The 20,914-nt window shown below is 39.8% G+C and overlaps 1 protein-coding gene across 3 annotated transcripts in view; it reads right to left on the reverse strand.

The window, feature by feature from the left end:
• The window catches only part of IARS1 (isoleucyl-tRNA synthetase 1), a 112,607-nt gene that overhangs the window by 14,003 nt on the left and 77,690 nt on the right, over positions 1–20,914 (reverse strand). For all 3 annotated transcript variants that reach the window (XM_063347595.1, XM_063347594.1, XM_063347593.1), the window contains 10 exons: positions 19,505–19,596; positions 18,516–18,593; positions 17,914–18,035; positions 15,728–15,830; positions 15,440–15,523; positions 7,908–8,082; positions 7,046–7,158; positions 6,667–6,762; positions 4,443–4,619; positions 810–921 (listed from right to left, as the gene is read on the reverse strand). In XM_063347595.1, coding sequence (XP_063203665.1) covers positions 810–921; positions 4,443–4,619; positions 6,667–6,762; positions 7,046–7,158; positions 7,908–8,082; positions 15,440–15,523; positions 15,728–15,830; positions 17,914–18,035; positions 18,516–18,593; positions 19,505–19,596 — 1,152 coding nt within the window. The remainder of the gene's footprint in view (positions 1–809; positions 922–4,442; positions 4,620–6,666; positions 6,763–7,045; positions 7,159–7,907; positions 8,083–15,439; positions 15,524–15,727; positions 15,831–17,913; positions 18,036–18,515; positions 18,594–19,504; positions 19,597–20,914) is intronic.

Here is a 20,914-nt window from a genome sequence, read left to right on the forward strand (position 1 = left end):
GGTTTTGAGTACGGAAGTTATATTTGGTTTTTTTAACAAAAGCAGTCAATTTTTTTTGTCACTGAATTATAATCGAGTATTGTATTGGTTACAAACTGCCCTCTGAGATGTTCACCAGCTTATACAGTTGCAGTCATTACTCTTCAGGAAGCAGCTTTGTAACCCAGTTAAACGAGGCACGCTTACTTTGACACAGCAACTGTAAACACACGTAGGGAAAAAAATTCCAGAGTGCATTTAATTTTCTTCCCTTTTAATCTATAACTCAACCTTCTAATACTTTTGACAGCATCACCGCACTCATCTTTTGATTATCCAGGACATAGTCATTATATTCTCTAGTTTTAAATATTCTTTTAAGCTCTATATTTAATATCTTAAGTTTTTCAAAACCAGTATCTCCTCCGCAGAAAGGCATGGCCTCCATTTACAGAACTACATCAAGAATTAAAAATTCTCAGGGCACAGACTCTGAGCGTGGGTGAATGTACACACACAAATACAGAGTTATATGGATAACTCTACCTATAGATATATATAATCATATACATATTCACATACAAACCCTTCTGCAGAATATAAATAATTCTCGTGCAGACCCAAGTATCCGAGGTCCACATCAGAAGCCATCATGGACAACACGTGGTTTTGCTTTTAATAAACTTATTTTCAAGAATTGTTTAAAGCTACTATTGGAAGGGAGTTTGCACCATCTTTCAAACAAATCTGTGGCTCCAACATTCCTCACACCATTTTCCAAGCAACGTTTTAACACCCCTGCTGACAGAGCAAAGCCGGTACATTCCTACCTTGCTCTGTGCCATTAACGCAAACTTTGAGGTTGACGTAGGCACAGGCTGGACCAACGCACGGACACAAACCGCCTCTGACGAGCGTGATTTCTAGCTCTGATCCCTTCAGCTGAAGAAAGAGGAATAGTATCATTATCTGAATATTGTTTTATCCAACAAACACAACAAAATATTTTCCTTAAATAAACAACATTAAGACTTGCCGTCTTATACTAAACATGACTTACAATAAAATAGCAACTTTTGCCACATCTTCCCTCAGAGACAGGACGCTCCAAATATTAATTTGTCTTTAATGTATGTTAAAGATATAGCAGTATTTGACACATAAGAAAAAACAGAGTGGAATAAACAGCCTGATTTTCACCACTGATGAGCAGTGATGACAATCTCCCCAAATTTAATCCAAAAGTGAATCCACTTAAGAGAGGAAGCCTCTTGCCGAGGTAACTCGGAGTGTCTGCAGCCGGGCCCTGCAGAACCTCCAGCTGCTCCAGGGGCAGCGCCTGCCTTGGGGAACATCTGCCCCGGAGCTATTAGAGAACCAACTAAAACTTCAAACACCCCAACAAGAAATGGAACAAGTACCTTTCAGCACCACCTGGAATTAATGACTCCTGCCTTTAGACCAATTTTCATGAGAATCACACTCTAAAAGATCCCTTAATTACAATTTGTAATTCAACAAATATCATAGAGAAATCACTTAGATGAACAACTGACACTAAGTGGCCGTTTCAGAGACGGTCTTTGTTAACAGTCACAGGCCAAAGGGTGACGGGCTCACACTTGGAAGTGCCACTCTTTGCTGAGCTTCTCCTACAAAGGAGGGAAAGACCCTTATGGAGCAGCAAATCTCATTTTGCGTTTACCCAATTCTACCTGCAATTGAAAATCCATTTTTCAAGTAGCTGCTTTTCCTTCCCAGTACTTTCTGGGGAACTAGTGATTTTTTTTTATTTTTATTTTTTGTTTTCTCTCAGACCGTGTCTTTGGGATGAGAGTGCCTAATTAGAGCCTTGTATCAAAAATTGATCCAGGGTAATTTCACAGAAATACCGACGCTGAATGTAAACAAGATACTCGTAGAAAAGACAGACTGTGTTTCATTTTTGTCACGGCCTTTACATGTATCAACGTCATGCAGACCTGTTATTCCTTCGAGTATCTTCCAGAAATCTGCTGCAATGGTCCTGTCACAGTTGACTTAAGTTATGAACCCACGTCTGCAATTACACGCTTCATTCTTTTAACTTGCACCTGCTTTTATATTTGAAAAAATCTCTATAATCATCTATATAATCATCACTGTAAAGCATTTTCCGTGTCAATGCTACTTATCAGCCCTCACCAACAGAAGATAGTTAATACATAATTCAATTTGAATTCACATCTACACAGTCTTTATGCCCGAAAAGGCTGGTAACAAAACACAATGCAGTGGTGGCTAATAAAGACAACTAACCACAGCCATGTCTGCTGCACCAAACCGCAATCTCAGTGCACACAGCTGCAGCTATCCTCAACCCTCCACAAAGGGCCAAACTTCAACACCAAAAGGATTTCTAAAGAAGGGCTTTTTAGTTTCAGCTATTTTTATTCACAGCTCTTAATGTGCCAAGCTCGTTGCAACAGAACACCGAGTACAGCGTCAGCCATCTGCCCCAAGCAATCCATCTCCCCACTCCCAGGAAGCCCAAGTTCCAAGGAAGATGTTAAGTTGCACTAAGATCTGACTTGTCTGTTTCTCTCCGCAACCTCTGTTTTGAAGCCTAAGTCTGTGACTAACAATCCGAGGCACAGCATGGCCGTGAGCACAGGAACATCCCGACGTGCAGAAGGCACCGCACACAGCAAAGACCACGGACCGACTCCACAGGGAGGTGCTTTGTAGTGACTGAGACTCCTTAAAGTAAAATAATAACAAACCGCGCTGCATTTACTTACACGGCTTTTCTTTGCCTCCATTTACCATACATAAACTGGATAGCTTTGGGACGCAGAGCTTGCAGTCTCCCTGCTAAGGGTTTAGTTTGAAGAAGCCTCCGCACCCAAGGCACGAGGCTGACGGGGAGGCGCTCTCAGCTCCGTGGCCATGACGAGATCCTTGCATTTCTGTAAACTTACCAGTGGCAATAGCCACATGCAACTGTCTGACCTAGACAGTCTTATTTCAGCTATCGTTTTTTAGGTTTTCCCAGTCTGAAATCCAACAGTTGTGCAAATGGAAATTTTTCGGGTTCACATACTGCCCCATCGTTTCAGAACCTGAACGCGTGTCTGTGACACCCGGACAACAGTTATCAATTACATCCACCTTCCGTAAGGGCAGGATTTCATCTTTACACAGAAGGCATTATTTAAAACTAATCCAACAGAATCACGTTTTAGCTTTCCACAATGGTTTTCTTGACTAGAATCTGCTAAGTTAAGATTTAGAAAACAGAAAAATAACAGTGTGGGGACCCACACTGGCACAGGCTTGGAAGCTTTCACGAAAAGTCCCAGTGACCAACATTAAAGCTCAAGTTCCAGGCAATTTCAGCCTCGGGCATCCAGACAAGTGTTTCCTAGCACTATATATTTTTTTCCCCTGCCGCTTTTACATTCTAATTCAGATTTGATGTTGACTTAACATCAAACCGTCCACCAGAAGTACCCCAAGCAGGTCAGTACCTGGAAGAAATAGCAAAATATTTTCCACCGATTTCTCAATCGCAATATTCTCTACTTTTACATAGTGTTTTTCTCTATGTTTGTCACTAGATGAAACCAGTAGTTTTGAAAAAGGCCAAACATAGCTTTGTTTCAAATCTGTACAACTTTAGAAGTTTAGTTAATAAGTGTAAGACATTTCCTTACACGTACTATTAGGAAGATGGATGAAATACGTGCTTTCCTTTCAGCTATTCTCAGACCCCCAAGCCATTCTGTAAATCAAATTTTAAGTCTGATATATCCTAAATTCGTATCTTTCTGGTCTAGCATGACATTTAGATTGAAGAATATTTCATCCCCAATCCTGCTAGGAATGCCTTCTGATTATAATAAGTTTGAGTAAAAACATGGCAAAAGTATTCTCAAAACAGTCAAAGAAAAAAAAAAAGGAACAGTTCAAACCTGCTGCTGAAAGAATAAATCAGTTTGTGAAACTGCATTGTTACAAGAGACTGAACTTCAGCAACACGGGGGAGAAAAGGCAAGTATGCTCAAACGGTAATAACTGAAGGTGGTCTTAAGCCAAAAGGCAAAATTTGGCCTTGAAGGAGAACACTTCTAATACAAAAGCAGATTAACTTAAAGAAATCAGAGTAATGGTATTTTTGCTGTCCAAACAATGCACTAATCCAAGTACAAAGAACTATCTGTACTAAGCTTACACAAACAACTACCTAAGGTATTTATTTTGGTACTGAAGTGGCTTCGTTTTCATAAATACTACACATACAGAGCCCAACTATTTTCTTTTTTAAACAAAAAGACCAATACGGAAATCTATAAATATGACACAAAATCCACTATATCCCCCAAATAAATATTTACATACATTTTTTCTGTAAATGAAGCAATTTGTTCAGTTAGAAGCAGGTAACAAAATGAGCTATGCAGTCAAGGCTTTTTCCTTCTTACTTGGGTTGTCTCCTGGATGAGAACTTCTTTTGAGGTAGGCACCGGGTAGGGCTTCAGGGCAGCCTTTATCGTTGCAAAAATGAAATCCGTATGTTCCTTAATGACAGTATCCAGGTAGTCACCTTCTGGGTGCGCTCTGTAGTACACTGTAATCTCATCCGTAGGAACCAGATTTCGCTGGAGGATACACCAAACACACTATTAATGACAGTAAGATGACTTTCACGTATGCAAACTGAAAGAAGGATACCCGTTAAAGAAAAAAAATCTTAGATATTTACCAGACATTTGTTAAAAGTTTCCACAAATGATCTAGAATAAAACAATTCTTTTGTCAGAAGGGCAAGAAAGAGGCTTGAAACATGGTGAGTTTTCCTCCAACAGATAATGGCCAAATAACGTACCTTACCCAAAATGTCTCCCTTCCAAACTCTTGTACCAACTCACTCCCTTAGCCAGCTGAAAGCCAACCAAATTATTAAAAAGCTTTTCTTGGTGCACGAGAATTTTACTAGCATTTATACATCCCGATAGCCTGAAATTAAACCCTCGGCTCTTTATTGAACAATGGCTCAATCAGCGACATTTTCTTAACACCCAACAGCCTCGGAGACGTGTTAGTATCGTTTTGGAAGGTGGTGACCAGACTTTCAAGTTTGCACACTAGTTCTGTCACATCTCCCATACTAACATACTCTTCAGGAAAAGAGCAATTTATGAGTGGTACGCTTATTAAGGCTGAATTAGAGCAAAATTCTGCTTCTGCAAGAAAATGGTTTCAAGGAAAAAACCAGCAGCACCAAGAAAACTTAATTTCTGAAATCTGCTACAAGTAACAACTGCCCTAACGCCAGGAATAGTTACTGTGGATCTGGAATCTGTGGTTTTATTATGTGTCTGCTTTTATAACGGGAGTGGGAACGAAAAGATGACAGAATAAATGCACATTAGCATCATGTTAATTATTAGGCAAGATTAAGTATTTTAATATTCATTTAAATAAGAATAAATTATGGCCTTTTGTCGTTACAGAAGTAAATTTAAGTCATCCAGTAACTTATGAGACAGTTTTCTTTTCATGGCCACATTCCTTCCTGGTTTTATTTTATACAGAAATAAATCTACATAGTTTTTTTAAAATATATATATTTTATAGATATAACTATTTTGCCACAAATTTGTCATTTTTCAGTCTTATACTGAAGGTTCATGCAGTCTTCCCCGTACAGGTATCTTTTCCCAAAAAACCCGTCCCATAAAAATATTCTCTACGTGTCGTTTAGAGCTCTTGCAAGTTTCCTTCAGGCGTAAGTCTGAAAAAACCCACAAATTCTCGCACATTGCCACCAAGTTAGTTGAGCAGGAAACCCCTAATAAATATATCATAGAATACCACGTTCCACGTTTGCAATGTGTATGTGCATGAGGGGACAGGGGACTGTTTTGTTTTGTGGGGTTTGTTTGTTGTTTTGTTTTTTAACTTGGAGGTTTTGAAACCTTCAGAATTCTTTGTACCAGGTTAAATATTACTTATTGTCCTGTCCAGATTAAAGGCTTTTTAGACTTGCCACCACCTCCACGGTGACCACGCTTTCTTGGCACAAAACAGAGATAGTGAGCGCAGCTCCTTCAGGGTTTGTATTGCAGAAAGAAGGACGTGACAGTGGTTTGAAGTGCTTTAACGTAAAGGTCAGACAACATCATTTGTATGTAGGATGAGAACAATTTGGAGTGGAATCATTAAAGTAGGTATACAAATGGGTGCCTGAAATGCCTCCTGCAATTTGCTAAGAGATGAGTTTCTGCACGCCATCCTGGGCTCGGCTGCCTCAGCTCTTGGCGGCCCAGTGGTCGCGAGAGGTAGCAGCGGGTCCCTCCGGGCAGGGGTGGCAGCCCCGAATGCTGCTGCTGCACTGGGACTGAGCCCCTGCCACCAGGCTGGAGACAGAAAACAAGAGGGGCTCCAAAAAATAAACACATTAGTTAATTCACTATGGATGATGTGTAGCAAGCTCATTGATCAACTCGAGCTACTTAGCAATGTGGGACTTCAAAATTAAAATAATGATTTGTAATCATTTATGTCCAACCAAAAAGCTATATATGAGGAGTAAATGGTACAGGGCTTCGTGTTTAATTAAAAAGGTCAGTTTCTGATGCGTATTGCCCAAATATTGCTTAAAAATAAACTAAAATGTCTTGTTACAAACCATTGCTTCCTAACCTTTTTGCGGAGTTTCTGGATGCGATTAATCACTTCCCGGGCAACTCCTTCATCCACCATGGACTGGTCTGGGGTAACATCCAGCAGAACTAAAACCTGAGGTAATGCAGACAAGAGAGCTGAATAGGTGACAAACTTGAAAAAACCTAGTATTAGCTCATTCAGAAGCTCAGGTACATTTTTAGAGAGCTCCTCTCTTACAAAATACCACATTGAAGAGAGTACTTGAACACCTGCAAAATTCAGAACACAGGCTCCCAGAATTTGTTGAACTATCTGAATAAAAAAAACCACCCCAGCTTTCACCTCACCATCTTCATACTACTCCTAGAGGAAGCCTTCCCTTAATCGAAAAAAGTAGAAATAACCCATAAAATACCTGAGCATCAGAATGTGCCTCAAACTGGGCAGAGCCTCCTGCAACCTGATCAAAGGTGTACATGAGACGAAGATCTTCCCCATGGAGCTCATGTCCTTCTACAACAATGGTGCCTGCAGAATTGGCAGATGAAGAGCATCTCTTACAATCAGAGTAAAAACAAAAATTTTTTTTTAATTCAAAAAGCTTTAAGCAAGTATCAGACTTCAAATACATGAAATGCAGTATACTCGCAATGCCGTTAAACAGCAGTTAGGCACTGGTAAGAAACACGGAACTATCCCACGTTTGGATTTTTCACACAAGCGCTTCTACAGGCAGCAGAACTCAAATGCAGACACTTCAGCAACTGTGTGTGTACCACACAGAATCAAACTTAAAAATAACCTGTATACTCAACTAAGTCAAAATTTACATTTAAGCAGTTAACTAAACAGATGCAGCTGGAAAATTGACAGCCGCTTGTAAATCTGGAATTGAAGCAGTGCTTTTAGAATAAAACTACTGCACATATATTCGGTTCAAATCTGATTCAGTCTTATTCTCTACTTCATTTTGGCCTTACGATAGCATTTACACAGGAGAACACTGTAAGATTAGTACACATGTCCACTGATAATCTACTGTCAGCAAAATAATAAAACCAACTTTTCTTCTACTCTCATTAACATAAAATTGAATAGGGATAATAGAAGGAAGTAGGCCTTAGGCTTCCCCAGGCCCACAGAAGGATACTTTTACATCTGTTCTTGCAAACACACAATTAATATACACAAATCAAGTGCAATTGCTTGAGTTTTTTCTGATGAGCCAAAGGGGTTTGAATCTTTTTTTTGGTTTAGTGGTTTGTATCACTACATACCTGTCTCCTGGAATTTCTCCAGCTGCTCGCTCTTCAGCTCTTTGATTGCAGCTGCGACAACCTTAAATGCCCCTTTCAAACGCTTCCCGAGCACCATGTGGTCTGGCTCTGCTCTCAGCCGGACTCCGTATTTATCTTTATTAGTAGATAGTGTCACCTGACGCACATTAAGTTCCTATATACATATACCAAGAGGAAAAAAAAAAGAAGCTGAAGAAGAGCCATCTCTGACAGCCATGGAGAGGGTACAAAATCCGAAGTTGTAATTCTCAAACCGCAATTTTTTTAGTATGCCTGTCTCCATGAACTAAGTCATTTGCCAACGCTGCGAAAGCAAATAAACCCAACTGATACTGAAACTCTCCTTCAGCAGAAGAGCCTTTCCTCCTTTTCAGCCTGTAGGTAGACATTTCTCTGTTATTAATAGACAGCAGCCAGTGCTCAACTCGAATCAGATCCCCAGTCAACAGCCTTTTTTTATTTTACCATCACAAGTGCCTGAAGAGATAAATCTATTACCTTTGTGTGCGATGGCATTAGAAAATGGCCTGGCAAAACTCATGAAGAAAAATTTTGCTGTAATAGTCCTTTCAGTATGCATTTAGCCAGAAAACTCTGACAATTTTATTTTTTATGTTGTACAAATGTTACTGCCTCATTTTGCCTCTTTCCTTATCTGTTTATTCTAGGTCCTTACCATACAGAAAACCCCCTTGCTCAGAAAACCACCCCTCTCTGCCCTGCAGCACAAGATCAGCGTGCTGGAGCAGCCAACAAAGCTTAGAAAACTTGCATGGACTTCAGGAGGCAGCCCAGACCAAGGATTTTGTTTTGCCACTACAGAAACTTGAGTGTTTTATAAGTCACGTGTGGAGGTTTTCCCCCCATATGTGAAGGGAAATATAGCGGTGTTGTGGAAAGTCCTACAGAAGAATGGATGAAGAGGACAGCGTTGCTACCACATGAGAAAAGACCAAGGCTAGAACTCTTTGGAGAGAAGAAAGCTGAAGGGGGATACAATTGAGGTTTAAAGAGTTATGGAAGAGGTGGCTAAGGAACGTAAAACCGTTATTCACCAAATCCCCAAACCATCCCTTATGTAAGGGAGCACGCAGTAGAAATACCAGGATATTGGTTTAAAAGAGATCCAAGGAGTTAACCCTTGGAACTTAATGCCACAAAAGAAGGTAAAGCAGGAGCGTGCCATCAAGTTCAGAAAGGAATTCAGCTCGTAACAGTAGGCACATGACAAGACGCTGAAGGAACAGGCAGGCACGTGTATCGTTAATACAACAGCTGCAGCCAGTGGGTACGGCAGGACTCCGCTGCAAGAGGTGTCCAGATGCTTGTGCTTTCTCTGAACGGACTCTAGCATTGCAGGAGGCAGCACGATGTGCTCGAGGAGCCGCAAGTCTAAATCACTAGGTCATTTCTTACGTTCTGAATTACAAACATTTTGCTCATCACATTAAAAACCACCATTAAAAAACCTCCACAAACCTCATTACACAGCCTGAGCATCATACAATGCCAGACTGGAAAATACACAGCAAACCTCTCTGCTCTACACTTAATTCTGTCCAATGAACAAATGCACTACACATGTTAATTAATAATAACAAGAAATAACGCCTTGGTACACCTCCTGTAAATAACAGTGTTGTATCCTGGTATTGTTTTGTATCTTCAAGAGAGTCTGTTTTTTCCTGGCTTTGTAAAGCTAAGTAAGAAACACACGCAAGGCAGGACTCGATACCTATATTTCCAGTTGCACCCAATCTCACTCTATTCTTGGTGTAACGTACCAGGGTCAGATATTGGAAAGTTTTAATTGCCAACATGTAACTCTTCTACAGGTACAAACCTGCACAGATCTGGCGCACATTTCACTGTAATTAAATTCAAGTATTGGCTGCCCCAGTACTTGAAGCGCTTTGGGTTTAAATCTCCGCTAGAAGGTTGTTAGAGTTCACATCAACACGACACCAAATCACCAAATGCATTTGGCAAGCAAGCTCCTGCGACTCATGTAGGAAGCAGAAATAAGTGGTAGCATCAGCAGGACAGGACTAGCAAGTAGCCAAACATTTCTACTGAGAAGTAATTCTTAAACACAACCTCTGAGCTACAGTCTAATTCCCTAGGAAGTGCTACTGACATCAGGAGCCAAGAATACAACTGAAACTAATTTTATTTAATACATCTTTTAGGAAACCTAATAAAATTTACCTATTTCAGAAATTCAGTTTTAATGGGATGATGTTGGAAATAAGCCCACAAGTGATAAATGACGACCTTGTGGGGAAAAAGAAATCGTAATCCAAAAAACAGCAAAATTGAAAGATGACTTTGGGCTTGATTAGATAAATTACATACAAGCCAACTCCATCGGGACAAGTTTTCTATGCTAATTAGATTAGGAAACCATTGTTCTGTATACATTATCAATTTAAAAAACCAGAACGACTCTTCAAAAAAAGCCAGTCTGTATCTTGGGTCTGTTTATATCTGCCTCCATATAGTGCTTTGACTTAAAATATTCCTTAATTTTATCTTCCCGCTAAATCAAAAGTAGCTCCTGACACATCCTTCAAGTCCCACGCACACAAAATGAGGAACCATTCCTTCCCATCGCCAGTTGAAAAAAACATCTATTCTGGCATTCCTATGGAAAAGGGCCTTTTGTTGGTGCCGTGTGCCCGACACGATCGGATTGACCCGTAACCCAACTGCGCCGAGTTCTCAGAACAGAGAAAGTGAGTATCCTAAAAAGGAAAATAGATATTGGTTATGTAGTACTGTAAGAAAGAAAATGCTGAAGGACCACCCACTGCCACAGCTGATGCGTCGGTTAATTCAGCCCATTCATGGGCTCCCTCCGCTACACCACTGTAACACCATTAATGTTATCAAATGCTGGTAGAGCTTGGATTTGATGGAGAAGTCCATTTTCCCTGTGTTATTATAGCCAAGGCAGGGGTTGAAGAGTAGACAAAGGGTGGATGCAAACAAGATTCTGGTTGTGCACAGAGTAAAATTTCCTCAGATAAAACCTTTCACGGGAAGTAGTTCGAAAGAAAAGCCCTGAACAAGGCTTGTAAAAGGCTTCAAATACTAATGAATAAATGCAACTGTGTTCAGCTGCTAAAAGCCTTCTGGATTTATTTCATTTTGTGAGCATGGCCATTTTCGCATGACAACTCTACACTCTGGACAGTTCTAATATTAAAATCCATTTATTTAAATCATTTGCTATGTTCTGATGATGAAAGAGTATGACTGCAGATCAAAGACTACAGCTACTTCCGAAAAAAAGATGAATGAAATTTTCAAACAACTGAAAAACATATTTTTCAAAATCCTTTGTCAGCAACTGCATGAAATTAAAAAGTGTAATTTTTCTTACAGATTACCTCTGGCACCTGCAAATTTACTAGAAATGCACTTCTGGCAATAACTAAAGGTTCTAAAGCTCTGAATACGTAGGAGGTTGATGAACAAAGCTGCAACTACAGTAATACTGCCCAGTCTGCCTGATTCATTGACCTCTGCAGCTCTGCACCATCCCAGTAAACAACTAGATTGATTGCCATGCAATACGATAAAATACACACTCAGCTTCAGCATCGGCTCGTTGAATTTTAAGATACATAATAAAAATAGGACAATAGACAGTATTCTGTATTTGTGCTTCCATAAAGCTATTTCAGTTTGTTGTAACTCGTCTCCCCACATGACATACCTTAACTTTGTTTGCAATAGCAAATGAATATAAATTAAAGCACACATTTGTACAATCCAATTATGTAATAATTTATCAAATTGATAGGTTTCTTTGTTATCTTTTACTAGCTGTAGAAGCTGACAGCAAACTTTGTCAGCTACCTTTTTGGAAGTAATTTGAGTAAGCAAACCTCAGCTCCCTTAAAACAGGATTCTGTAACATCCACAAATCCATTTTTCAGATCCAAAAATATGACAGACGCTAACCTAAATTTCACAAAATTCTGCTATTGAACAGATCCAGGCATTGAAATGATTAATAATAATAGCACTTCTGAAGTGAAGCATAACAACTGCCAAGTCTAAGAGAAACAATCAATAAGCTAACACGACAGAAAAGCCTTACAGTCCCGCTTGCAAATCAATTAAGATTTTTTTAATTAAAATTCCTTTAGGGCACAATTCTTAAGAACTTAAGTCCCACAGTCACTAACAGTGAGAAGCGTACAGCACTGATCTAGAAGCCTTGTGCACTGAGCCGTGACTCCCTCAGCAAGTGCTCTTCAGTTGCCCCCACCAGAATTTTTAGAAGCCTTCTTAAATGTATACTTAGGCTTGGGAAAGGTAGTGTTGCTGGAGTAATACATAATTAGAAGTCTAAGAGGTCCTCCGCTGCTTCAGTCAGCTTTTGCATTCTTTGACTGCCATGCTGCTCTCTCCAAGATGAGCGAGGAGAGCTGATCTACTTGGGGAGATGCAGAATTTTGTTCTCTTTGCCAAGGCAAAGCAGCTGATCCTGCCAATGACAACTTGAACTAAAAAAGTTCCAACACATTTTAAGCACGTGACAAGATCTTCTGCTACAGAACTCTCTGAAGATACTTTACTGAAAGGAAGAAAGAACCCTTCACCTACCAAGGACAGGCGTGTGATAAGGCCCATGCCATTTCTGGACAAGGGGAAAAAAAAAAAAATAATCCTTCGATACTCTATTGCCTGTGGTTATTATAATAGAAAAAGAACTTATACCTCACTTATCTTTGAAGACCCATTTCACGGGCTTGAGAGAATGCAAATTGTTACAAACACTTACGGAAGAAAAAAATCCATCATAACCTTATGCTTCATGTACTACCAGCATGCCTTAGTAGAGCCATTGGAAGGGACTCTGTCATGAACCAACATAAACTGATGTGGAGAGTGACAGATTCTGACAAATGAGAGATGACAGGAAGGTTAAAGGTCAATTATTAGTAGAAATAAATTTTATTTAATAATCCAGAGGCTATTAAACAGAAACACAAACTACAGACAGATTGCAGAACCCACCAGTCCTCTAATATCTCAGCTCTTAACAAGTACAGAGGTCCCAGGGCGACACAGCATGGGCAGAATTTCTGAAGACAGAAACGAGACAGTCAGTTCCTCTGCAGCATTGGACTCAAAGCTTTGGTGCTGTGGGTGGAGCTGAAGGAAAGGAACTACTCTGAACTGCGGAGAATCCCTACATTTCCCACCCGATTACCACACTTGGACACATAAAAGCCGTACGCTAATATGACAGTAGCAGGGATGTACGCTGCAGGTAGAACAGGGCAAAGAATTCAGTTGTAACAGTAATCTGTTTTTAGCATATATGCCACAAGCACTTAAAATACAGTTAAGAGGGCAGACTTCAGAGGACAATGAAAAGTGCACCCTATGGCTCACCTTTCCAGATGTGACACCATCGTGGGAGGGAAGGGAGTTTCATAAACTCTTCAGATAGATGTAAAACTACATTGATGGTAATTTTTTTTTTCTTCTGGTTTTTGCTCATTTAAAGAGAGACTGTTGCAAACAAGTAGATTTGAGAGGGCAAGACATGAGAAGGCTAAGCTCACAGTTCACAGGCATTCAGAAACTGTATTAAGACTTCTGAAATCTACGAAATCTCCTGCAATAGTTAAGGAAATTGATATTTTCGGGGGTTGTTAGTTTTTGTATTACGTGGTACTTAACTTCTCTAACAAGACCTTGCATTAAGGCATCCCTTCTTCAGAAATGTTTCTATCAGGAGGTCTTTCTTGAACGGGGAAGATCATCTGAACAACCACCTTGGTGTTTTTGTTTTGCAAGACTGCTGCTTCAGTTCTCAGCCCAGAGAAAAGCTGGTGTATGTTCTGCCCTGACACACACAAATACAGCGAGATTGCATAAGGGAAGGATTCAAGTGAAAATCCAGACAGCTTAATACGCAGAAATTATTGTCATGAAGTAATCCCCAATTTATATTCAAGTCTAATGCACGCATTCTGCCCAGCGTCAACACCAGCTCAGCTCCTGTAGAATTCTGCTTTCTTAGCAAAGAGCTGCTATTCACAATGCAATTCTTTCCTCCCCAAAACACATACAGTTACAAAGATGAAGTCATGGTTTGTCTCCCCAAGGAACCCAATGAATCACCTGGGTGAAAAGCGATCCTCTATCCCAACGAGAGTGCTGCAGCCAGAGGAAATTTAGACGGCTCCAGTCTCCCAACAGAGACAGTATTATTACCTCTAACCCCCTGGTCAGTGAAGCCGTTATAAAGCGCCGAGGCTGCTAACACTGAGAAATTACACATCACATAGCTCATGACATCAAATGCATGATCACGACAGATTTAACTAGTAAGAATCACTGGATTTAAGACGATTTGAAGGCCCCAACACCTAGAAAAATGTTCAAAGGCATACTGGCATAGAAGCTTTTTTTTTTTCCCTTTTCTTTTTGAATAAAACCACCATGGCTCATCGAAATTCATCACTGTGGCTGAAGCACTCTTCCTTCTCACTGTTCCCTCTTACTTTTTGATTTCGCTTGTACATCATAGATGCGAAAGCAGATGCATATAAACTCTATTTGTAATGAAATTCAGTTGAACATAAAGACTAAAATAAGCCCACTCTACAAACAGTCTTTTAAGCAATCAAAAAGTAACAGGCTTTGTGCCTTCGCTACAACTTCTGAAACGCAGTACTAAAGTTTAAAAGATTTATTTATAGTATAAACATAGAAATAAATGAAGTTTCTTTATAAACAAACTCCTTTTCCATTTCACTTCTTAAAATACTATGGATTTTTACATGACTGACTAAAAGCAGAAAGCGCAGCCAATTTCAGGAAGCTGAGCTCAAAAAACCAAGAAGGGTTACTTTTCTTTTCAATGACAGGGCTTTTATCCAAACAAAGATTGAGAAGTAGGGCAGGCTGTATTTCTCTAATGGACACACATTAAAAAAGTATTGCAGTGGCATATGGGAGCAGATGAGTGCAAGAAATTGTACGGACTAACATCTTATTCATTTGACATTTTATTTCCAAAACACCACCTTGACCAGTCCCCGGTTCTCCCTTACATGGAACTCCTTCTCTCCAGCAATCCTTCCACTTACTCTCAAACTGGTTTTAATGCTCTTTAACTGAAGGAGATCACAAATTTTACAGTCCATCTCTTTGACAACATGTAGTTGACTATTGCCTTACTTTAATTCAGAAAATGTTTTTTCCTTTCACTGATGAAGAAAAAGAACATTTCTAATAGCCTGTTAGTCTTATGCGCTCAGTTTGAGTGATTAAGTATTTCTCAATACTACAACTGATTAAGGATCATCACTCATTTACCTTCATTTCTGTACACAGAACCCATTGATATCCCCTTTCATTACAATTATCTTTTAAATTAATTTTGCCACATGAGATATTCATACCATCAACAGAGGAGGTTAGGGTTTTGTTTGTTTAGGTAACTGACACCCAGTTAAGCATCATGTTCATGATGTTCTTACCTCAAGTATGTACTTCTCTAAAGATCTGATGTTTTCCAGAGCCTCTGGATCCTGATGGATAACAACTACTTCTTTCAATGGATACTGGGGAGAAGGAAAAAAAAAAAAAAAACAACAGAAACTTTTGTCTTTCCAACTGAAACTAAAGAATTTCAGAAATTATTGTTTATCATTTGAAGTATTTTATTGTTGAACTGTTTGCTATTCCAAACTTAATTCTTCTCTCCCAAAGTTACAAAGCTACGGCACACTCCCAAGGCATTGAGAAAAGATGTTAAGAGTTCTAACCTTTACTGGAATGGTTTTTCTGTCTCTGATTACTCGTCCAAGCTCAATAACAGACTGCAAACAAGAAACGGCACTTTCAATTTTTTTGTCGATGAGATCCTCCCTAGATTAAAAAGGAAACATTATATTGCTTCATTTTCATTGTATCCATTTGAGCAGATTCAAAACATTTTACCCCCTTCTCTGAAATTTCCTACAAGAGACTCAATTTCTCCCCGTTTGTGGCAATTTGAAAAATGAACAAACAGGTTTTTCTTCTCTCTTTGTGCAGAAGATGAGGAAATAACTTGCTGAAAACAAAAAACAGAGCTATTTTAAAATCATCTTTTGCTAGCACCTCTCACAAGATGGAAATGATGGATTGAGACATACTACCTATTAATATCCAATAAAAAGTAAGATTTACATTAATAATATTGAAGAAGATGCAAAAAGATATTACAAATAGAATACTTACAACGACAATGAAATACCTATAATGCAACCAACTCACTGGATTTCAATTTATAATCTTTTCCAGGAATTCTAAATATTTTAGCTTGATGTTTTAGACAGTCTTGTCATCTTTCCCGGCTTCATCATTTTTCCTGGCTTCATCATTTTAACACCCTTCCATTTTGGAAGGCAGGGTTGGGGTGGGTTTTTTTGCATTTTTCTGGGGGGTTGGGTTGTTTGGGGTTGTTGGTTTTTTTTTTTTTTTTGGAGTAAGCTGACATTCACATCTTGTTTCAAAATGTACTAGCAGCCAACAGTTCCAAAACTGTGGTTTGCTCGATTTCTCAAGTAGCTGCATAAATTGAGCAGCTCCTTCAAAACCACACAAGTGTCGTATCAAGAGCAGAGGTACTGGTTCAAAAGAGAGTTGTGAGTAAAACAAACAAAGTTGGGGTGAAAATCATGCATCCAATAAGGACCATCCAGAAAAACAGAACGAGTAAAGCAAAACTTACAACTGAAATACCCCTATTTTCTGCATTAGGGCTTTGATTAAGGTGTTACTACTTCTATAGTATCCGTAAAAGAAACAACATTACTAGAAGGTTTAAATTTTTCAACTTGTAGTTAAAGTCTCACGGTCAGCTCCCTTGTCCTTGAGGGTTTTCAAACTGAGCTGCAATGCAAAAGGAGAGTTTGCTTCTCTTCCATTCAGTGACTAACAGCAGGGTGTAACGCAGACACCAACTTAATCCACTGCTCTAGCACCAAATCACTAACGAGCAACTCATTACTGTAATACTAGTGTCTCCCCCGACTGGATTAAAAAAAACCCAACAACTTCAGTTGTCAAGTTCGACCTGGGTTGAGTTGATGCTACGGATAACCCAGCACGTATCTCCAGTACAACCACCACGGCCCCAAACCTTTCAGACACACCGGTACTTCGCAAAAAGCCTCACCCATCAGCATCTAAAGAAAGGATCTGTCTGGAAAGCTCACTCTCATACGATGTATCCTCTTACAAGGAAGTGGCAGTCTCTGGACTATGGTCTAAATTCTTGCTCTGAAGCCAGAAGAGCTCACTCTGCTGTCTCCGTATGTGGTCCACACAAAACAATCATTCCAGTCCACATGGGGTCTGGCACCAGCCTTCACCAGGAAAGGCCCAGAGATGGGGGGATGCACACGTTCTGGCAAATGCAGGGCCGCAAGAGTTTCCTAATCCTTTTGGGCCCTTCATAGGTAGGCATTAGAGCTTCTAGTCAGTGTACATTTTGAAGAGAAAAAAGAATATTCCTTGCCCACCGTAAGAAGAAAACATCACGAGTTGGGAACATGCATTCCTCCGAATTGCTTCCTTCCTATCTACTACCCTTTAAGCAAGCACAATTCTACTGCCTAAAAGCAGAGGGAAAAGAAAATCCCCAGCTAACTCTGAGAGCGGCGTGTGAAGCGTACTGCTAGTGAAACCCTCTCCTGCTACAAAGAGGGTAACATTAACCAGAGCTTAAGCAAAAATTAAACATTTTTTGCTTATAGAACAGAACGCGTTAGCTATCATCCTAAAATTCTTCCTGCAGCAAAGGAATATTCACATTTTTAAAGCAGCTTGTTTTCTTGTTATGCAAAACAGTTTTAAAGCCAAGTTTAGGAGCGCTGTTCTGTGAAAAGCAGAAACGTCCCCAAAAAGCCACCCAACTCCCAACCAAACCAAAAGCCCATTTTGCCACATAAGAGCTGTCTCTTACCTCACTTGGGGAAGCATGAGGTAGTGAATGCTCTCAGTGTTCTTCTCCTGAACCGACGCCGGATCAATAAGTGTCTTCAGATTCTGGTACATCAGCTCAGTGATAAATGGAGTATATGGTGCCTGTAATGTTGTATTCAATCATTATCTTTTCTTTATTGTTTGTACATTACGAATCAGTAATGCTTATGAATTGCATAAGGACAGTTCAGCAAAAGCGATGCTCACACAGTGTGTTCGATGCAGAACTGTGATGTTATTCAAAATGCAGACTGAAATAAATGATGAAATTGCCACTACTTATTCAGCTCCTTCCTGATATTTACTTGTTACTTTTGGGCATCAGATAAGAAATCACAATGTCTCTTTACCAGTCAGGTGATATTTGCCTTCTTTACGGTACCATGGGACAGATAAGCAAAGAAAAGGGAGAGGTGGAAAATAAACTGTGCCGCACAAATCAGGAGCAATATGTTTTTTCTCCGCATGTGCTTCGTCTCTGTACCCTAGTTTCTATGGTCAACTTAAGACACAAAAATGCATGCTTTTAGATTAACTACATTAAAAACATCAAATAGTTATAGTGGGCCATAATTCCCTTACCATAAGTCTGCACATGGAGAACAAAACACTAAACAAGGTTTCCAAGGCCATAATGCAGTCTTCAGTCCCATTCTCACCCTGTTTGAAGAATTCACCAAGAAAAACACAACTTAAATTTTAGGGCCAGTAAGTGCACTTCAACAAACTTCAAGAATTTCCAATGTTAATGCAGTAAACTTCTTTTCCAAACTGTATTAATTTTGCTCAATCCCATCCAGCAAGTGAAACAGGCCAAGAGGCGATTCTGCCCCTCTGCTCTCTCTGGGGAGACCCCACCTGGAGAACTGTGTCCAGCTCTGGTGCCCCAACATCAGAAGAACATGGACCTGCTGGAGCGAGTCCAGAGGACACTACAAAGGTGCTCGGAGGGCTGGAGCACCTCTGCTCTGAAGACAGGCTGAGTTGGGGTTGTTCAGCCTGGAGAAGAGAAGGCTCCAGGGAGACCTTAGAGCCCCTTCCAATCCCTAAAGGGTCTCCAGGAAAGCTGGGGAGGGACTCTGGATCAGTGAGGGGAACCATAGGATGAAGGGGAATGGCTTCAAACTGAAGAGTGGAGATTTAGATGAGATCTGAGGAAGAAATTCTTTGCTGTGAGGGTGGTGAGCCCCTGGCCCAGGTTGCCCTGGGAGGTTGCAGATGCCCCATCCCTGAAGGTGTTCAGGCCAGGTTGGACGGGACTCCGAGCAACCTGGTCTAGTGGGAGGTGTCCCTGCCCAGGGCAGGGGGGTGGAAGGAGATGGTCTTTAAGGTCCCTTCCAACCTATCCCATACCATGAATTAATGGGCATTTTGTTTGATTGGTTTTCCTCATAAAACAAGGAGGAGGAAAAAAAATGTTAACTTCTCATTCCCACTATCAGGTACAAACTGATACAATTTAAAATGCAGCATAAAGATTTTGTGTAACACCACGAAGCTGCTATGCATTAAATTACCATAGACTACAAGGATTTTGTTTACAGTACAGGATTGGGGAAGAAGATACCTACCTTTAGTCTTCTGCGATTCATTCTAACGTACCAGTTGGTCAGAATATCAACAAACTTCACTAATCGAGGCACTACAGTGTACAGCCTGTAAGCTAGAAGGAAAAATGTTTACTGTAGTTAGTTAGTATTTGCCCTCTGCATCAAACTCCTCACTTAAAGAAGCACATTATCATTTGTAGCTCTGGTGTTAAACATAAAACTTCAGGGGAAGCACATATGTTAGTAAGATCAAAAAAGTGATTAGACGTACTATCATGTTAAAAACCATATTTTGAAATTGCACACATCATCAATTCTCCTGCTTCAAGACAAACACATCTACCACCAAATTGCTTCCCTAATCCTACACAATCACGCATTATGGAAGCCTTATGCTTTTATCTGACTCGTAAAGAGGATAGTGGATAAGAGACTATTAATCGCAAAGGATTTGGCAAATCCTAGATTTGCACATGCTGTAAATACAGCCAAGTCGCTAGAAGTTTAACAGAAATTATTGTAGAATACTACAATAAAATTCTGTTCATTACTGCCAACACTTTCTTTTTTGTTCACCAGGTTTAAAATGAGACACCTATTTCAATCAATTCCCCCCAAATTAATTGCATTTTTAAATTATTTTTCTAAGTAACACAGTAGGTTAAAAGAACGTAAAGTAACGGCAAGCCTGACGAGGTAAGAAGATAAACATAGCTGTATTTTCAAGTTCTGTGTAACTTAAAAGCATGGAGGACTGCCAACACGAAAAAGAAGGTCATCACAAGCATCACCATGCAACTGGGAAAACAAATTTCAGTTGTTCGCGAGAGAATTGGGGGGGGGGGGGGGGACGGGACGGTCCTTAAATAGGACTCAGTTTTCCAAGGAAAAACTTGCGTATCTCTAAAAGCAAAGAGCTTTTTGATCTCTATTCTGAATCCGTTTCATTAATCAAGCAGCTACTGAATAAAATGGATCTTTGCTTTAAAAGCTCCTTCACACTTTTCATTGCATTTTCTAAAATAGAAGTGTTTTCAAAGGCAGAATACTGGTATTTAAGCCTAAAAAGGAAATGCTCAAAAGATTCATGCCATGGTGGGGAAGACATTACTTATGTGGGAATTTGTATTTCTAAAAAATTCCCATCTCTCTTCTAGCTGTTTGTTATCTAGTTAGGAGACTGGTTAAAAACAAACAAAAATCCTCAAAAAAAGCCACCCTTCAGGGAAAGTATATCTTTAATAAGAAAGCTTGGAAACATGTATTTCTCCCCTCCGCAGCTGTAATCCCAGTTCATAAACCAAATGGTGAAATCTTGCTTTTTCATGACTCAAGAAAAAGGTTCAGCATGTGCGTGGAACCACATGCACGGACACACGCACTCTTCTTTCAATTCCAGTTATCAAGAGAAAAGTTGTTTTGTAAAATAAT

This window comes from Chroicocephalus ridibundus, chromosome 10 (assembly GCF_963924245.1).
Source record: "Chroicocephalus ridibundus chromosome 10, bChrRid1.1, whole genome shotgun sequence".
Taxonomy (NCBI): domain Eukaryota; kingdom Metazoa; phylum Chordata; class Aves; order Charadriiformes; family Laridae; genus Chroicocephalus; species Chroicocephalus ridibundus.